The sequence below is a fragment of the Propithecus coquereli genome, unplaced genomic scaffold (genome assembly GCF_000956105.1).
Source record: "Propithecus coquereli isolate 6110/MARCELLA unplaced genomic scaffold, Pcoq_1.0 Scaffold77, whole genome shotgun sequence".
Taxonomy (NCBI): domain Eukaryota; kingdom Metazoa; phylum Chordata; class Mammalia; order Primates; family Indriidae; genus Propithecus; species Propithecus coquereli.
In genome coordinates, this window is record NW_012153840.1 from 6,404,305 (window position 1) to 6,423,991 (window position 19,687).

The 19,687-nt window shown below is 53.1% G+C and overlaps 1 protein-coding gene across 1 annotated transcript in view; it reads left to right on the forward strand.

Moving 5' to 3' along the window:
- The first annotated feature begins 15,521 nt into the window (after positions 1-15,521).
- Positions 15,522-19,687, forward strand: part of CLSTN1 (calsyntenin 1) — an 81,973-nt gene continuing 77,807 nt past the window's right edge. The window contains exon 1 of the mRNA XM_012662503.1: positions 15,522-15,612. Within this exon, the coding sequence (XP_012517957.1) occupies positions 15,522-15,612 (91 nt within the window). The remainder of the gene's footprint in view (positions 15,613-19,687) is intronic.

A 19,687-nucleotide genomic window follows, 5' to 3' on the forward strand; every position in this document is an offset into this window, starting at 1 on the left:
GTCCCTGGCCTTTGAACAGGGTCTTTTGTAGCAGGAAACATGATCCCGTCCATGGCACCTGGTCCAGTTGGGGGGGCAGGAGCCAACTTCTGGAGGGGGTGCTCTTTGGGTCCCAGGGAACCCCAGCACCACCCGCCTGCCTCTCCGGCATGGGTGGGTCCTCTCTCCAGCTTGCCTATAGCCACCCACCCCTTTCTCGCAGGATGAAGTGAGCCCAGACTAACCCAAGGCCGTGTTTAGAAAACGTTCACACCCCTCTGCACTGTCCATTGAAAGAACTTGATCTTCTGGGAGACAACTGTGTATTTAGGAGACTGGAAGGGTTTTTCGGGGGGCGGATTAGGGGCTAGTCCTGATTTAAAGAAAGGCCCCCTCAAAGGACAAGGGCAGTGAAATGCCTTTTGAATGTCAGCTGATGTCTTGCCTTCACTTTTCTCCTTGACACTGGAACTACCCACCCCTTTCACGGATGGTTCCCGGGGGGCCTGCCAGTCCTGCCTGCAGGGAAGTCGGGAGAGCTGTGGACAGAAGCCTGGAACTGAGCCACTTCCCGCCTGCCCCGCCCTGCCTGGGCCTCTTCTGAGCCCCCAGGGAAGCAGTGTGTGCAACAGGTGGCCGCCTGTTTGCACACCTGTGGAAGACCCGCCCTGCCCTGCACAGCCCTGGAGGCGACCTCAGACCCAGGATTTCCACGTCCCGGCCCTTGGTCTAGACTGTGCTGCTTCCAGTGGAAGGAGGTGGATTTTCCCAAACACTTTATACAGGTGTCTCCCGTGTCTCAGTGGGATGCTGCCCGCGTGCAGGTGCACAGCGCTTTACATACACTGTGCTCAGTAATGTGCGAGGTGAGTACGTCCTCACCTGAGCCCAGTGGCTCCCTGGGCCGCCCATCCTGGCTGCCGCCCTCACCTTTCACGGTGCTCTGAGCCTGCCTTGCAGACCCAGCAGGTCACCTCCAAGCTAAGCTGGTTTTGCTACAAGTTCCTCTTCCACTTTAAATCTTCCAGATTTATACCGTTTGCTCCCATCGTACAAATCTTTATGTCCACATAGTTGGGGGCTGGGGAGACATTATGGTTCCAGGGAGAGCTCTGGAAGCCAACTGGAGGCAGGATTGAAACCTGGATCTGCCACTTGGCAGCTGTGTGACTTGGGGCGAAGGATCTAACTGATTGAAGAAATGGAAAAAATAAGAGCATCTCTCAAGACTGTTGTTGAGAATTAATGAGATAATGCTATGACAAGCTCAGCACACAGTGCGTGGTCAGGACGTACAGTCACCATTAAGTCACCAGGGTGGGTGTCCCTCCACCCGCATTCTCTCTGCTCAAAAGTCACTCTGAGTGAGGACTTGTCTTTAGCTCTTGGCCTGGGGAGGAAGGAAGGCAGCCCCACGTTTAATAAGGTGCTTATTAAACACTTTTTTGATGAGGACGAAAGGGCCAAGATGATTCTTTGGTAGAAGGTAAGGCCAGAGCCACCTTCTGCTCCTTGCCTCCCCCAACACCCCCCCCAGCCTCTCCCCTACACCCCTAGCCTCTCCCCAGCTGAGCAGCTTTGTGTGGGGGAGGGGTATTCACGGGAGCAGAATCCCCCAACCTCCCCAGACCTGCCAGGCTGAGGGGGGTCTCCCAGACAGACTTTGTCATGCCTGGTCAGGCAGGGACGGACCTCTGCAGAGCCCAGGGGTGGGAGTCCTGCCTTCCAGGGACCCTCCTGCTTGCCTCGTGCTTAAACTGCAAATAGAATCACAGCCAGTCAGGGAAGGGGATAAAATTAAATCCTCGATCATGATCAAGTGGTTAAAAAAAACCCATCACAGCCAGAGGCTCCTTCCCACTGCAGCCGGCTCTGCTTCAGAGCAAACAGGAGGAGGAGAAGGAGGAGGGTGAGGGCCCCCTCCAACAGAGCCCAGCACGCCTCCTCCCTGCCTGCCCCTCCCGCAGTCCCAGCCCCCAGGCTCCTACACCCCTTGCCCTGAGGATGGGAGGCTGAGGCTTGTGACCAGGAGCTCATTCAGGGGGGTCGCGGTGGGGCAGGCCCACGCCTTGGCCAAGGAGGCAGGGCCCGGACTCTGGGCTCCAGAACTGCAAACCTGGGATCAAATCCAGACCCTGCCAGTTACTAGCTGTGTGTCGTGGGCAAGTCACTCAATGTTTCTGAGCGTGTTTCCTAATCTGGAACGTGGGACGAATGATGGCACCTGCCTTGCTGGTGGTCATCTGCTTTCAATGGGTGAGCACGGCAGAGTGTACCGGGGTGCGGGAGCAGCCTGCCTGCGCGTCAGGGGAGATGTGTCTGAGAGGCTGTCGAAGCAATAAAACGGATACTCCTTTCTGAGGCCCCCAAAAGCCCAAAAAAAGAAAAAACCCAAAAAACAATAAAACTGACTGAAGTTCTGGCCTGCTATTTTTTTTTTCATCTCCATGCCCTGGCTACTCTAACCCTGGGGCTGAGGGAGGCTGCCCCAACCTTTGACCTGCTGCCTCAGGACGTGTGTCTAGGTGGCCGGGGCTGGGCACAGGCAGTGTGCCCTGCAATGCCCCTGCGGTGAGCGGTGATGCTCGGCCCCCTCTGACCACTCTGGCCCTTCCCAGCAGAGCCGGGAGGGGCCGCATCTCCTCCCCTCGGGTCCTGGCTGCACCCTGGGCCCCGGCCCCCTCCCAGGCAGCCCTCGAGGGACAGTGGAGGCGGGAGGCTGGGGCACCTGGCGGGGCAGAGCCTGCAGTGCCCAAGGTCTGGGTGTGCAGGAGGGAGGACCGAGGTGTACCTTGGCTGGGGAGTTAGGAAGCTGAGAGAGGACACAATGAAGTGGTAAAAATAGCCCTTTGTTTACCGCGGGCCGCACATCCTTGTGTGTCCTTGCGTGAAAGAGGAGCTGCAGCATCGAGCTGGGCTCGTGCAGGGGGCTGAGGTCCGGCGGGGAAGGGCCGGGCTGAGGCAGGGGGCACCTGCACGGCAGCCCTGCAGGTCCCACCACTCCCGCGGTGCCCAAGCAGCCTCCCCACGTGGCCTCTGAGGGGCCACTCCAGCCAGGCCTGTTGCGTGGCTGCCTCTGTGCTCCCTCAACACAGCGCACGGCGCCCCTTCTCAGCCCGGCCCGGCCCTGCCAGCGTGGCCCCCTGGGAGTCTGTCCCAGGGGCTGGTCCAGCATCCCAGGGTAGAGTCCCGCCACGGTGGTCTCTGGGCTTCCCAGTAGCTGAGACTGTGGGGAGGCCGTGCCCCAGGAGGGGCAGCCTGGACTCTGCCCTCAGGGTCCGTACCGAACCTTCCTCCCAGCCCTCCCAGCTCCTCCCAGCCCATGCAGCGGTGGCTTGAGAGCTGAGCCCTGAGCCTTCTGGCTGGCTCCCAGGACTCCTCCAGACTCCTCGCGAGTTAACCCAGCCCAGTCCACGCCGGCTGGGCCCCTGCCTGCCTGGCCTTGAGCCAGTGGGGAACGCTGGCTGAGGACCTACTGGGCCCCAGGCTGGGAAGGCGACATGGGGGGCCCAGCCCTGCCCTCGCGGTTGCCCTGGCCTGACTTGGAAATAAATAGGTCGCAACGGAGCAGGGTCCCGCGGAGAAGAGTCCGTGATCCCCGGAGCAGGGGAGCTGGAGCTGGCAGCCCGGACTTGCCTGCAGGAGCTGAGGTGGTTGGGAGGGGCCTCCGAGCTCCTGCACCTTCTCCTTGGCTTGTCGTGCGGCACAGGGGGAGGTCAGGCCCGGTGGCCACAGAGGCCTGTGGGTCCACTGGGGGCTCCTGGTCCCCGGCTCCTCCTCGGCAGCCTAACTAACAGGAAGCTGCTGCAGAAGTGGAAACTGTTAGGAGGGTGATTTGCTGGGACAAGCCCGGGAGTTTGGGCTCCAACCTGGCCGTTGCCGGAGAGCCAACGCCGCACCCTACCCACCGGGCTCTGGTGGGATTCCAGCAGATGCTGCAGGTGGCAGCTGCCAGCACCAGTTCGGACTTGCTCTTCCCACCCCTCCCCAGGCCGTGTGGTCTATTCAGGAACCCAGACATTTGTCTCAGGGGCAACAAAGGGCGAGAAGTGTCCCAGTTCCCTTGGTGGCAACAAGGGGATTCACCCCGTCCCCCCTCTGAGACGCGGGAGGATGAGCAGATGCTTGTGCGCAGAAGGGGTGAGAGGCTTAGGAGATTAGGCTATTAATGGTCATTAGGCAGAGGAGGGGGCAGCAGGGGTGGGGGAGCCAGGGTGGTTCTACAGCCCCCTCTGCCACTCACGCTGGGCAGCTCTGTTCCGTGTCTGAGCCTCAGTGGTGTTTGAGGGAGTCATTGGTGCTGCTCCCCAAATATTCCCAGCTCTCTCCCTTTCAAGCCTGCAGTAGGATTGTACTTCCCTGCTCGCTTTAGTTTAAGAGTAGCCCTACCTTGATTTGGTCAATGAAATGTGGGCAGAACTGATGGGTCATTGTGGGCGGCAACTTTAAGAGCCACGGTCCGTCAGCCTGGGTCCTGGCAGAGCCTGAGCCGGTCCACGGTGAGGGAGGAACCGTGCCGTCTCATGCTCTGAGGGTCTTCGGCTTGTTTGTTTCTGCAGGAGAACCCGCCGCTTCTGACCACTCAGGTTGTAGCGTCCGTCTCCCCAGCCTTCGAGCCGTGTGGCGCGACTCTCGGAGTATCAGAGAATGGTCTCTTCTGCTCCCAATCCAAGAGTTTCCCTGAAAGGCTGTGTCTGGGAGCCACTTGCTTTTGCTGGTATCTTAGGCAAGACAAGTAAGATGCTTAGGTCCCCACCGTGGACCCTGCAAGGTGGTGGCCGCCCATCCCACGTGGGACTCCATGTCCCCTCCTTCTCCTGTGCAGCCCGAAGCCGTGGTGATCTCCGGCCTCATCTCCTACCACCCCCTGCTCTTTTGCACGCCAGCCACCAGCCTGTCGTTCCTCAGACTTGCAAGTTTCTCCCACTCCGGGGCTTTCGCACTTACTGTTCCCTCTGCCTGGAATGTTCTTCCCATGTGGCTGAATCCTTCTCAACTTCCAGAGTCAGCTCCAATGTCAGCCCTTCAGAGGGTCTTCATTGACTACCCTATTTTGCTCTCCATTCTTTGACACACTCTATTCCTTATCCTGTTTATTTTTTTAATTTGTGAATTTTTTATTTTAACTTTTTACACAGGGTCTCACTGTTGCCTGCGCTGGAGTGCAGTGGCGTGATCACAGCTCACTGCTGCCTGGAACTCCTGGCCTCAAGCGATCCTCCTGACTCAGCCTCCCAATGTCCTGGGATTACAGGTGCGCCACTGTGCCCGGCCCATTTGTGAATTTCCTTGTTTACCTTGAGCCCCTCCCACTAGAAGGTAAGCTCTGCGGAAGCAGGGACCTTATCTGGCTTTGTCACTGCGGTGTCACCAGCACCTGACAGATCCTGGGCTCTCAGTAAAGGCTTGTTAAGTGACCAAATAATCTTGACCTCGGAATGGCTGAGGCCTCTGTGACCCACAGGTTCTGTGACCCACAGGTACTGTGACCCCATTTTCTAAACCAAAGTCGTGCTGACAACAAGGACATCTGGGACCTACAGAGAGGAAGGCACCCTTTCAGCTTCACTGGCTCTTGTCCCTCAGGGGACGTTTCAGTGGCGGGGGAGGCTGGCATCCGTGTTGGGCCTGTCTTGGCTGGTACATCAGTTCTGGGCTACTGAAGGGGCTCAAGGACTTGTACTGATCAAGACTTTCTCGTTTGCAGGCACCAGAAACCCAATTCCAACTGCCTTCCATCACCGCAGAGGCTCTTCCCAGGCCGTGTCGTCTATTCAGGGCCCCAGACATTTGTCTCAGGGGCAAGGAAGGGCAAGAAGTATTGTCCCAGTTCCCTTGGTGGCAACAAGGGGATTCACCCCGTCCCCCTCTGAGACGCAGGAACAGCGTAAACAACAGAAAGGTTCTGTCACACAGTCCTGGAGGCTGGAAGTCTGAAATCAAGGCATCAGCAGAGTTGGCTCCTTCTGAGGGGTGGGAGGGAAGGAGCTGTTCTGGCCTCTCCTCAGCTTGCAGATGCCGTCTTCTTCCTATGTGTCTCCATGTCGTCTTCCCTCTGTGTGTTGTGTCTGTGTCCTGATCTCTTCTTAAAAGGACACTAGTTATGCTGGATTAGGACTCACCCTAATGACTTCATTTTAACTTGATTACCTCTGTAAAGACCCCATCTCCAAAGAAGCTCACATTCTGAGGTCGTGGGGGTTCGGACATCAACATACCAGTTCTGGGGGGACACAATTCAACCCATAGCCATGGGTGTTCTCCCCAGTGGGCCTCCCCCCATCTCACCAGCCCAACTCCTTGGCCGAAAGCATGTGGCTTGTGACCTGCCGGAAGAGAAAGAGAGCCCATAATTGTGTTAATTGCCACAATACCAGATCTGCAATTAATATGCCATGGGAACAAAGAGCAAATGCACTAATAGCACATAATTGGACTTAAACTACACCCTTGCAGAGCCGCGCAACTGAGCTCTGCTGTTTATGCTCCTTTTCAAATTAGCAAAGATGAAAAAATTAACATCCGTTTCCCCTTCACCCTGCTCAGGGGAGGGCTATGGGGCAACGTTGGGGATGGGGTGGGTGGTGGGGTACCCTGGCTGCATCCTGTCCAGAGCCAGGCACCCAGGTCTGGCCTTCGGGGCTAGAGGCAAGATGAGGGCATTGAAGAGTTTCTCAGCTTCCAGCTGCAGGAGTGAGGTTTCCAGAACTTTTTGCAAGTCCTGGCCCTGTGGCAACCTGACTGGGGCCTTGGCAGACACCTGGCGCAGGGAGGCAGAGATTCGGGTGCTTGGGGCACGGGTGCCTTGTTCTCTGAAGCACGACGTGACTCACGCACAGGGGGGACTATTAGGGGCGCCGGGGCAGGTTTGGGTCAGATTTGGAGACTTGATGCTCAGTGCCACAACCTCTCCTCCATCCCTGGAGTGGCGGGCGGTCAAGCCCAGGGACAGACAACCGACTGCTGAAGAGGGGCGGCAGGCCCCCTCGGACACAGGTAAGTGCTCCTGTCCCTCCTCCCTTGTGCCATCTCAGCAGCAGAGCAGGCCTGACTGCTCTGTGTCCCTGCAGCCCCAGGGACAGGCAAGCTGGAGACTGTGCTGCCTGTGCTTGCCTCCTTCAGCTAGCAGTTCGGCTGCTCAGGCCCGGAGGCTGGCACGAGCTCTAGTTCCAGCATGCATCCCCTGCCCATTGCCGGTGCCAGACAGAGCCTCCCCTGCCCCTGCCATGTCTCTGGGGCTCCCTGGCCTTCCTAGCTGCCTCTTCCTCGAGCGCCCCAGCCTGGCTGCAGCAGATCAGGGACTGAGTGAGCCTCCAGCCTGCAGCTCAGTGGGTCTTACAGCTGGGCCTGTGCTGCCAGGGGCCAGGCTGGGAGTGGGATCTGCAGACTCCTCAGTGTCACCCCCTCCTCCACTAGGTCGTCCTTGCCTCCCAGGCCTGGGCAGAGGGCGAGGGGCCTGTCTTGCTCCAGTGCCTTCTTGAAATTTGCCTCCCTGCCTTTCCCAGGCCGCTCTGGGCCTCCTCTCTGGCTCCTGCCAAGCCGGCCTCAGGGAGGCTCATTGAGACTTCCCAGAGCCCTGTGGGAGCCGGCTGCTGGGGGAGAAGCCTGTCTTCCTCAGACAGGCAGCCTTCTCATTTGCATTCCCTAAATCAATGCCCTCAGATGATCAAAGCCCCAGCCCTGCAACTTCAATGGGGCGGCTGAGCCAGGAGAGGGGAGAGGGGGCAGGAACTGCCCTCCCTTCCTGCTGCCCCCTGAGGCTCGAGGGGAGCTGGAAACCGGGGAGTCACTGGCAGCCGGGTGTGTACACAGGAGCAGGAGCAGAGAAGTCCCTTCCTGGGTAAGCATTCCCCTCCTGGCTTTTCCTGCTGCTGGACAGGGAACAGGACAGTGCCAGCCAGTGACCAAGGCTTGCTGGGAGGTCCTGGGCCCAGGATCAGGCACTTGAAGACTCCCGGGCCTGGGTCAGGCCATGGGGAGGGGGAGGCTCTGGGAGGGAGGCACCTGGCTCAGCCTCCCTAGTCAGAGACCCAAGGACTCAGTTCTCAGGGACTCTCAGAGAAGCAGCAGGATTTGGCTGGGCAGGGGTGGGGAACGAGGGTCAGTCATGACCAGCCTGCCCACGCCCTGGGCTGTGGGATGACCAATGACAGTCCTAGCTAGAATGACAGCCACTGTTCATTGAGCACTCACAGTGGGCCAGACACAGTGCGGAGTGCTTCCCACACGTTATCACATTTAGTCCACACGTCATCCCTAGGAGGCACGTGTCATTATAATCCCCATTGTGCAGAGGAGGAAACAGCAAAGAGGCCACGGAGCTAGCAGGTGGCAGTGTCGGGATTAAATGAGAGGAGGCCCACGAAGGGTGTGGACACCTGAAAGGGCTGCTTGCCAAGTGAGGAGGCCATGTCTGCACAGGTGTGAAGGCGTGGTCTGGCCTGGGATGACCAGGACAGGCTTGTCTTTACACACTGGGGACTTCCTGGTGGCCCTTGGTCAGGCACCCTCTTCCCCCCACTGCTGCACCCCAGCATCTTGGCTCAAGCCCGACCACCCAGAATAACACGAGCTCTCAGAGCTGGAGAGGGATATTGAACAGGATGGACGTCAGACAAGTTGTTCTTTTTTTTTTTTTTTTTGAGACAGGGTCTTGCTTCATTGCCCAGGCTACGGGCAGTGGCATCATCATAACTCACTGCAACTCCCAGCTCCTGGGCTCAAGCAATCCTCTTGCCTCAGCTTCCAAGTAGCTGGGACTACAGGTGCACACCACCACACGTGGATAATTTAAAAAATTTTTTGTAGAGATGGGGTCTTGCTATGTTGCTCAGGCTGGTCTTGAACTCCAGACCTCAAGCGATCCTCCTGCCTCAGTCTCCCAAAGTGCTGGGATTACAGGCATAAGCAACCACACCCGGCCAAGCAGTTCTTCCACCTTGGTGTCCCTCTGTCTTTTCATAGCCTTGGAGAAACTTTCACCATCAAAGCAGTAATGTTGTGGCTAAGAGCTTCAGCTTTAGGGCCAGACAGATCTAGTTCAATCCTGGCTTTACCACTTTTCTGTGTGATTTTGGGGAAATCACTTAACCTCTCTGAGCCCCCGTGTCCTCCTCTGTCAAAGAAAGATAATAATTAATTGCATTCACTGCATGGGATTGTGGCCAACCTGAAATCAGATAATGCACGGAGAGTGCTTCCTGGTGCTGGCCCATGGCAAACAATGTGTGCACTGTGCTTGTTATTTCTTGATCTCCGTGGGGATGATTAATCCCTGCTACGCAGATGAGGAAGGAGGAAAAAGAGGTGTCCCCAAGCAACTAAATGAGCAGGAGGCTGGAGAGGACCAGAAATTCTGAAGTCTGATTCTCAATGTTTATTGCAGTTTCCTGGCCCAGGGAACTTCAAGGTCAAGGAGAAAGCACCAAAAAAGCCAGAGAAGCCTCATCTGAGGCTGAGGCCCAGCTCTGCTACTTCTAAGCCAGATGGTCTTGACAAGCCACTCAACCTCTCTGGACTCCACTTGCCATCAGTTAGAAGGGGATGAATCAAAACTTCTACCTGGAGATTATTGTGAGGCCCGAATGCGTATAGATGCCCTTTGAAAAAGGGAGTGTACTGAACAAATGTGAACCCTAAAGTGCTACATGAAGCAGTTATGATAACCATCATCATCTCCTTAGACTTTTCCAAGTACACACATATTAATACATCATCACCATCATCATCATCCTAAGAGCAGTCTCCACTAAATAAGCATTTATTATGTGTCACACACTGAGCTAAACCCTTTATCTACATCCTCTCATTTAATACAAGAAGCTAGAGGATGTATTACTATTGTGCCCATTTTACAGATGAGGAAAGTGAAGCTCAGAGTAATCAGGTTGTCTGTTCTTTCCTGCTAGAAACTGGAACCTAGTTCTACCTGAATCAAGACTATGTGAGTAAGACATTCCTATTTTTTTTAACCACTTTACCCTACAACCTCCCCACAATTCCAACAAATGTGATGGAGATACCAATGGAACCGAGGTCTCTTGACTCTAAGTTTGGTGCTGTTTTCACTGTGCCCGAACAGTGGCTGTGTTTCCTCTGCAGTGTTGGCGAAGCAGTGGCTGTTTCTGCCCTAGCCTTTCCCTTGTCCTCTCTTGGTCCTTCCTGGAAACCCAGCCCAGTCCTTTTCCACCGGGTGTTACGTGCGGACAGGGCACATCATGTTTGGCTTGTGCATCCTCAGAGGGTGGGGACCATGTTCGCCCATATGTTGCGTGTGCCGCACAGTGCACTGGGGTGTGTGATTCATGCTGAGTGGTTCGTGTACCTCCCTGGCTGCCTGTCTAAAGCGGGAGGGGAATTGGCTGTGTGTTACCTTCGGTTTTGTGGTGGGAGGGAGCAAAGTTTGCACGTTTTGGGTGCAGAAATGAGCTACCTGGCTTCTGTGGGAAGGTGAGGCTTCCCTTCCCTGGAAATTTTCACCGGCCAGCAATAGCTGATGCTTTATTCTTGGGAATTCTCTTAGTTCCTTGACAAATGGAGAGCCATAGAAAGCACAGGGAAGTCTGAAATGAGCCCACAGCCCCAACCTGGCTGCCTGGAGACCACAGGAACGCCCCTTCCCAAGTCAGGGTATCTGCCAGAGGAGCTTGAAGCTCCAAGGCATGAACAGTGAATAATAATAACCGGCAAGTGTTGTTTAACATTTGCTTCTAGCGCTTGGACCTCTGTTCTCTGCCTTGTGCACGCTGCTCGCCTATTCCTCGCAACCTCCCGGGGAGGGGGCTGCTGACTTGTCTCCATTTTATAGGTAGAGACACCGAGATTGGAGAGGTTAAGGACCCTGCCCAAGGTCACAGAGGTAGAAAGAGGCACAAATGGCAAACAATACAAATAGGCTTCACTGCAGCAATCCTTGTAAAAGCAAAAGGTTGGAAACAACCCATCAATGGGGCAGAAATATTCCTCAGTAAGGGACTGATGAAATAAACTCAGGTATGGCCACACGGGTGAGTGCCATGCAGCTGTGAAAACGAAGGAAGACTGTATCTGCGCACTGCGACGGAGTGGTCTCCAGGATGTTTTATTAAGTGAAAAAAGCAAGATGTAGAACAGCAGGCGTCATACGCTGCCTTCTATCTAAGAAAAGGGAGAGAAATATATACAAATATTTGTATTTAAAAAATAACACAGTGGAAAGGTAAGCCACACATGGACAAAATGGTAATCATAAGGGCAGGAGGAGGCAGGGAGGAGGAAACAGGACTAGAACTAAACTTCTTGGAACACCTTGTTTTCTAGATATGACTCTGGAACCATGTAAATATTTAACTATAAAACAAAATTAAATTGACATTTTATGAAAAGGAAGGAGTGGGTAGAAATGGGTTTGAACCCAGGTCTGTGCAACCACGACAGCAGGTGTCTTTGTTCCTAAGCACGACGTCGTTTTGCCTCCCATTTATTTATCCCTTTGAACAGCAGTGGAGTGAGCTGGCGAGGCCGCCAGACAGCAGAGATGGGGCCAGGCCTTGTGCTTTCTGGCGTTCTGAGGGGACCCTGGCGGTGGTTCTGGGGGCTGTGATTTTAGCACTTTCAGGAGTTTGTCATTAGCTGCTTTATCCAGGTTCTCATACCCGCTCCTGCTGTTGCCCTGACGTGGGTCTGTTCCCGAGCACTTCATTAGGAAAGCAGCTGTAACAACTGCTCACCTGCCTCCGGCTCCATTCACACACACCAGCCAACGGCACACTGTGCACAACAGTGACGACACGCCCACCTGAGAATGGCTCCGTGTCGCCGGCAAAGAGCTTTCCCGCGTGTGATCTCATTTCATCCTTACAGCAGCTCTGCACCTGGGAATTAACGTCCCCAGCGAGGATCCGAGGCTCAGCGAGATCTGCCTGCCATTTGCTGTACAGCCAGAGCCCGAAGCCGCACCCCACGGCGGTGGAGCAGGCTGATTCCGTGCTGTGGGAGCACGTGCAGGGCTTATTTCGGTATCCGTGGGGGTAATTTCACATAGGGGGCAATGCTCCGTTTTGGGCTCAGACAGACATGAAATTGAATCCTGGGAGTCCTACTTTCTAGCAATGTGCTCCTGAGCAAATCTGGTATTTTTCTCATCTGTAAAATAGACACAATAGAATTAACCTCTGCAAAGGGCTGCAAAGGGCTGCTGGAGACATAAACGATAAGTTATCGTGATATGTTGTTATTAGCAAGAGTCATCTCAAAAGGTGCAGCATCTTGGAAAATTTTCTGTGTCTTCTCCACCTATTGCCTCGCATGGGTTGAGTACATTCAAAAGTTTAAGTTTTTTTTGACCAGCTAACCAAGCCACCTCCTTACCAAGTCTATGTTCCCCGCTAACGACAGGCCTGGGTGCTGCCTCCGTCACCACTGCTCCAGGGCCCCTGACGCCGCCACTCTGTCCACGGCTCAGCTCAGGCAAGGCCCCTCTCCCTGCTAACCACAGCATAAGCCTGAATTAACCCCCATCTCAGTGCCATTTTAAGGATTAACTAATCCATCATGGGGGAGACCTCTGAAATGTGCCAGTATGGCCGAGGCCATTGTCAGGCAGACCAGAAACCTACTGCACGAGTTTTCCTCGCTGCGGGGACTCGCGAGCTGAGCGCTGCAGCTGGGCTAACTCTCGTGGGCGAAATCCCAGCAGGTGCAGTTTGCCCTGATCTCACCAGCTGTCTGTCTGCCCCACCTGCTGGGGGACCTTTTTGATCTATCTCTTTGTTTCTTCAAGGGACGGTGAGGGTAGGAAGATAAAGGGATCAGGATTCCAGACACTGAAGAGCTTTTGTTTATATTTTAGTGGAACCGAACACATGAAATTTCCCCTCTTGGCATCATCAGCCTATTGACTCCACTCATAGCTCTGAGATTATACCTTTCTGATTTTATGTTCTGTAAAGCTTAAAGGTCCCTGGAAACCTACAGGGTACATTTTTTCACCATCTGAGGAATAAACTTCATAATAATAATAATTTTTAAAAAACCTAACACAGCAATTCATTTAGTTCATCACTGAGTATTTATTGCGAACCTACTATGCGTTCCCCAGTATATTAGCAGCTCAGAAGGCTATACTCCAGAGGGAAAGAGAAACTACCATGTATTTCGACGTCCCGTATACTAGGCGCTGAGAGGCACCACAATTGCATCATCTCATTTAATTCTCACAACTCTTGGAAGTAGGTATTGTTATTCCATTTCACAGGTGAGCAAAGAGACTCAGAAAGTTCCATAACTTGTCCAAGGTCATTTGTAGGAGCGGGAGCCAGAACTCCAGTCCAGTCCTGCCTGACTGTGCCATCTGGGTCCTTCCCACTAGAATACAGTGGGGAGGAGACAAGGACACAGAGGATTAGTCAGTTGGCAGCAGATTACAAAGCCTGGACTGTACAGTTAGAGCAGGTAGGGGTTGGGGAGGGAGCGTCTGATAGGAGGATTTCCTGGAGGAGGCAGCCCAGAGGCTCCCTATAAGGACCTCAAGCACAGGGCAGGGGTGGGAGAGAATGTGCCATGTGATGGTGGCCTTGGGCAGGAATGGATGGAGTGAAGATAGCGGCAGACAGCATGCCCTGAGGCCAGCTGGGTGGGGCTCGGGGCTGAGCAATGGGAAGCCAAGCACGGCAGAGCTGTCTGGACCTGATGGGGTGGCAGCAGGGAGGCACTCACTGAGTTTATGACCCAGGGCGGGAGAGGATGACTCAAAGCCTTGGCTGGAAGGAGTGGTGGGCGTGGCCTGGAGATGGCAGGGCCAGGCAGGTGCCTTGCAGAAGGGTCCAACCCAGGGGAGGCTAGCCTTGCTCAACCCAGGGGAGAGGGTGGGAGGGGAAGGAGGGACGCTATGAAGATGGACTCTTCAGGCTTTGATGAGGAGCTTGTGGGGAATGAAGCACAGGAAGGAGCGAATTCGATTATAGATTGCTTTAGAAGCTTCCCTCAGGTCACAGTAAATCTGTTCACAGCGGTTCCAGGTCTTCCTGTTGACTGTGGGATCAAGTCCCAGCCCCTCAACCTGTTATTGTCAGGCGCCTCACAATCTGGCTCAATCTACCTTTTTGGGCTCCTTGCCCACTACTCTCCTCAGTAAGTCCTCTGCACCCCACAAACCATTCTCCACCCACCCTCCAGTGCCGCCCAGCCTCCTCCACCCCGACCCCACGCTGGCAGCAGGACCCTCTCAGAAGATACGGCCCTTGATGTCCACTGATAGCTCTTCCAGCAGAATCTCGAAAAGTCAACGTTTTATTGTTAACTGTTGCTGTTGGTGTCTCTCTAATACCACCCATCTTTTTACAATAGTTGTCCCAACTGGGGAAGTCATGTCATCCTTCTTGGTTTCCTCACCTGCAAAATGCAGCCAATAATGTCTCTCCCAGGGCACGGTGCCTGGCACACAGAAGCCCAGCCTGACTGTTCCAGGCCTTTCCTCCAGCGGGGGGCAGTGCCAGCGGTCCAGCTGAGAGAAGGGGGCCCCAGGACAAGGAAGATGGAACGACCCAGAGATCCCTGCAGGACTCCGTGGTGGGGGGAGGGGCTTCTCTATTCTCTTTATCCCTTGGGACATTTCTGAGACAGCATCACACTAAGATCATTTAGAAAGAGGGGGCACGCAGGCCACCTGTAAAAGGCCACAAACAAATTAGTAAATTCAGGACGGACTCCCTGGGGCCCCCGGCCCAGGCAGGACCCAGTGCGGCACGTGCTGCGCAGCTCTTGGCTGTTTACCACGCGCGTCTCGCTGACCTAGTCCGGGTGAACACCTCTCACGACCCCGCCAGCTCCCTCTTCTCACCTGCGCTTGGCAGAAGAGGACACCGGGGTTCTGGGAGGCGACGTGACTCTCCCTAAGTGACAGGGTGCCGGCGCCCAGGGCCCCGCACTCCTTGGGGGAGGAGGTGGGAAAGACGGATCCCTCGGGTTAGAGACGGGAGGCGCGAGCCCCCAGGTGCCCGGGGCGCGCGTGGGGGATGGGAGTGGTTGCCCTCGGGCGGCGGCCGGGCGCAGGGGGTGCCGTCCCCAGGCCCCTCCCGCCGCTCGGAGCCAGCCCCCAAGGCGCATCCCCGCGGGCGCGCGCTCCGGGCTCTGCCGGCGGTTCGGAGGCGCGTGCCCGCTCCCCAGGTCCGCCGCGCGCGCGCGCGCGCCCCTCCCCCGCCCTCGCGTGCCCGCGCGCTCCCCGGGTCCGCCGCGCGCGCGCCTCGCGTCGCTCCCCTCCCCGCCCCTCCCGTCGCCACCCCGCCCCCGGCCGGGTACCCTCGCCGGACCCGAGAGAGAGCGCCGCCGCCATCTTAGTTGCTGCCGCTGCCTCCAGCGAAGCGCTGCTCCGAGGCGGGGAGGGCGCCCGCGGCCGGAGCGCGCGGCCCAGCGTCTCGGCGGCGGCGGCGGCGGCTGCTCCTCGGACCCCGGTGCTCGCCGCGCCGCGAAGCACCCGGCCCCGGCCCGCGAGAGCCTCCTCGGCGTCCTGCGCGCCTCCCTGCGGCTCCCGGGTCGGGCCGGCCGCGGCGCCGGGAGTCTGAGCGATGCTGAACCGCCCTGCGCCCGCGCTGGCCCCGGCCGCCTGGCTGCTGTTGGCCGGGCTGCTGTGCGGCGGCGGGGTCTGGGCCACGCGAGGTAAGCGGCGGGGCCGAGCCGGGCCGCGGGGTGGGAGCGCAGGGGTTCGGGTCCGAGTGCGGGAGTCGGGTCGGGGCGCAGGGGTTCGGGTCCGAGTGCGGGAGTCGGGTCGGGGCGCAGGGGTTCGGGTCTGAGTGCGAGGAACCGGGTCCAAGTGCAGGGAGCCAGGTCAGGGCGTGGGGTTCGGGGCTTGGCGCGCGGAGCCGGGCCAGGTCGCAAGAGACCGTGGGCGCGCGCTGCGGGCGCCCCGGGGAAGCCAGGCTCGGTCCCAGGCGGGGCGCCTCGGCCGCCCCCGTTGCGGCCCGAGATGGTGGTTGCGCTGATATGGGGGGACGTGCGGACGGGCCGAGGGGTCAGTCTACCTTCCTCAGCGCACGCAGGCTGGGGATGCACCCTTGGGTGCGATGCTGTGTACGTGTGTTGTGTGCTCCGCTGTGCATCAGGCTGGGGGTGCACGCTCGGTTTTTGGTGTGTGCTTACATAAGCGCCCACTCCTCCGCATCCCTTTCCCGAGATCCCGAGTCCCTGCTGCTGCACCGCGGACACCACGACTTCGCCCCTTTCCGCCTCCTCCCAGGGTCCTTTAAACGTCGTCTGTTTCCAGTCGAGCAGAGGCTGAAACTTCTTGCTCCCCTCCCACCTTTTCACCCAAAGGTGAAATCCTGGCGGGGCTTGCGACTGTGGTCTCACCCAGTGTGAGAAATCTCTGTCTCCTCCACCCTGACGCCTTGGTGCGGTCAGTTTTTCTGACGGTAATTTAGATCCTGCGAGGGTTAGGTGGCCTCGACAGAAACGAGAAACCCCTCTGATTCCTTAGGATTGTAGCACCAAAATTATTTTATGGTTAGGTGGCAAATGATGTTTCTTGGCTAATTTATTACTGTCTTTTAACCTTCATCCACTTAATCTTCTGATATTGACTGGTCTTGCCAACGAAAAGCTTACGCATTGCAGATACTGTATATGCTTCTGAATGGTCTTGAAATCGTAAACATTTTCCTTGGCCTCGGAGCAAAGTGATCTGGATGTACTCTATGCAGTGCTTGAATCTAGTCCTCTGATTTTTTTTTTTAATCAAATTTTGGGGACTAGGTTGATAGATGTCTAGATGAAATGGCCATATTTGAATTTAGCAAGCTTTTAATAATTCTCGTTTTCTCCTCCTCGGCATGACATAAGGAGAGAAGTATGGTGTTCACAAATTAAAGGGCAGAAGAGGCGAATGCATCTTTTGTTCCCTGTCCCTTTCCTCACATGGAGGATGATAAACTTTGAATACTTCTTTTATTTCATTTCTAACATTCTGTTGACTCAGTCAGATTCAGCTCTTAGCCACCAAGTATCTAATGGCTCTCAATCTGATTTTTAAAAGTTACATCAAGCTAAGTTTGAAATGTTCTTTCCAGATGTGGGACGGAGGTCTGAAAGTCTAATATATCCAAGAGAAAAAAATGTCAGAGTTTTGCTTCTCTTGGGGAAAGCCCACACATTTTAAAAATATGTGCTTGGATTGGTATTTTTGGAACAGTTCAAGTATATTTAGTGAGTGACAGCATTTCTTGTTAAAATTCATGTTTTCTTAAGTTTGCACATTCACCTACGTTTGCCATTCATTATTTAATTACTTTGGTTACTTAACAGCATAAATTGTAATTACTGAGTATCTTCATTATGGTGGGCTGACAGAAATTTGATGTGAAAGATGTGTTGAGTATTTGAGTCATTTGTAATTTGCTAACTTTTTCTAAGCTTTTCTTTTACTGCAGTTATATACTTCAAACTTAGTATTCAAAATAAAAACATTTAGATGTCAGTGATTGTCGCTTTTGTTTTTTTCTGCTTGCAAGTTAGAAAATGTCTCAGATGGGCCAGGTACGGTGGCTCAAGCCTGTAATCCTAGCACTCTGGGAGGCCGAGGCGGGTGGATCGTTTGAGCTCAGGAGTTCGAGACCAGCCTGAGCAAGAGCGAGACCCCGTCTCTACCAAAAATAGAAAGAAATTAATTGGACAGCTAAAAATATATATAGAAAAAATTAGCTGGCCATGGTGGCACATGCCTGTAGTCCCAGCTACTCGGGAGGCTGAGGCAGGAGGATCGGATCGCTTGAGCCCAGGAGTTTGAGGTTGCTGTGAGCTAGGCTGACGGCACGGCACTCTAGCCCGGGCAACACAGTGAGACTCTGTCTCAAAAAAAAAAAAAAAAGAAAATGTCTCAGATATTACATGAAGTGCTAATAAAACAATTTCATTTTGAAATAAAACAAATGTATTTCATATGTAAATATGCAATTTGTGGAGATACTTTCTGTGGACTTATTTTAAAAGATGATCATTTCAGCTAATATCTGAATTTTTTTATTGCTGCAAGACCGTATGGCATGAACTACTTCATACTCTAGCTACTTCTAATAATTGTTAATGAGAGATTATGTACAAACCGCTGGAGAGAATGATAGATTTTCTAATATAAATTGCATTTTGTATTATTTAGTTGTTTCGTAGAGACCTCCCAAATTTTGCTTTAATTGTAGCTATAGTTCTCAAAAAAACATCAAGTAAACTGAAATACTAGGAAATATATCTTTGGCGTGCCTTGGATGGTCAACGTCCGTAGGCTGCCTGCCTTCTCTCCAGTCTTGGGAGATCTGGAAATATGATCAGGAAATAGAAGATTGAAGTAGAGAAAATAGAAATCTTATATGAATATTTAAAAAGATGCAATCATATAGTGCATTTCAAAGCCAAATAAATAATACCCACTGTTATTTTTCCATTTGTGTACAGACTTCTCAGAGAGATCTCTCCTTAGCATCCTGTCTGAAATCATCTCTCCCTGAACTCCTGAATCCTCTTTTCCCTGCTTCAGTGTTACACTTTTCCATAGCGCTTATCCCATTCTAACTCTCTTTAGTTATTTATGTTGTTTATTGTCTGTTACCCTCAGTAAAACATGTGCCCCGAGGTGGAAGGGTGTTTATTACAAATATGTATCCTATGACCAGCACATGGTAGGCACGCTATATTTGCGTGATTGAATGGATGGGTAACTATTATTTCAGTTTAGACAGCATAGTATTTTTACATCTTAATTTTCACCTGACAGATAAATGCTATATACTGAAAAAAATTGTAGACATGGAGTGTAAAAACTTTAAATTCTGTATTGTGGATATTGGAATTCATTAGTAGGTAAATTTTCAAGGGTGCATTCTGTTGGATGCCGTGTTGGGGATATTAGATGATAAAAATCTGTCTCAGCCTTTGAAGTTTGTAGCTCTGTGACTACCACTGAGTCCATTTTAAAAAATACTGTAATTCTCAGCTTTTTTGGGAAGATGGTTTCTTAATTTGTTACCTAGTTTTTCAGAAGCAACTATGAGGAAAAATGTCATTTGAATGTAGACTTCAGTATGACCCCTAGTCTAACATTTTTAATGTTGAAATTAAATAACATTTACTTCTCATGAAGGAGACCTATAACTTCTAAAGGAATAATAAAATATTACTAATTCTGAACATATTCCAATTTAAGGGCTTTAACCCTTTTAACTGGAACCTTCAGTTAACCAAAATTCATCCTTTGGCTGGATACCTCTTTTAGGAGAAAATTCATAAAGCCAAGCAGTTCAAAGGGAAGGTTTAGGAGCTCATATCATAAATTATCTATGCCAGTATTTGATTTTTAAGCCAAAAGGAGCAACTGATATTTCAGTTTTAGATAGGAATGTGACCAATAAATGAAATTTTTATGAAATGTAAAATATAATTATTTTTGCATTGAAACTAGAAAATGCTGTAATTTCATAACACTAGTTTCAGAACTTGGTTAAGCTTATTAAACCAAGTGCAAATGTTTAAAATGAGGAAGCTGAGATAATTAAAATTTTAGAACATAGATAAAAAGGATTGAATTATTTTTATTATTGCTTTCTATGACTGGTAAATGTAATTTTTTAGAGTTTTCAATTATAAGAATTGAAATAAAATAGAAGATCTGATTATCCTCAAAACCACCAAGACTCTATTCCTCATGTGTTTTGGTTGAAGTTTTATATCATTATAACTTGCGGCCGGG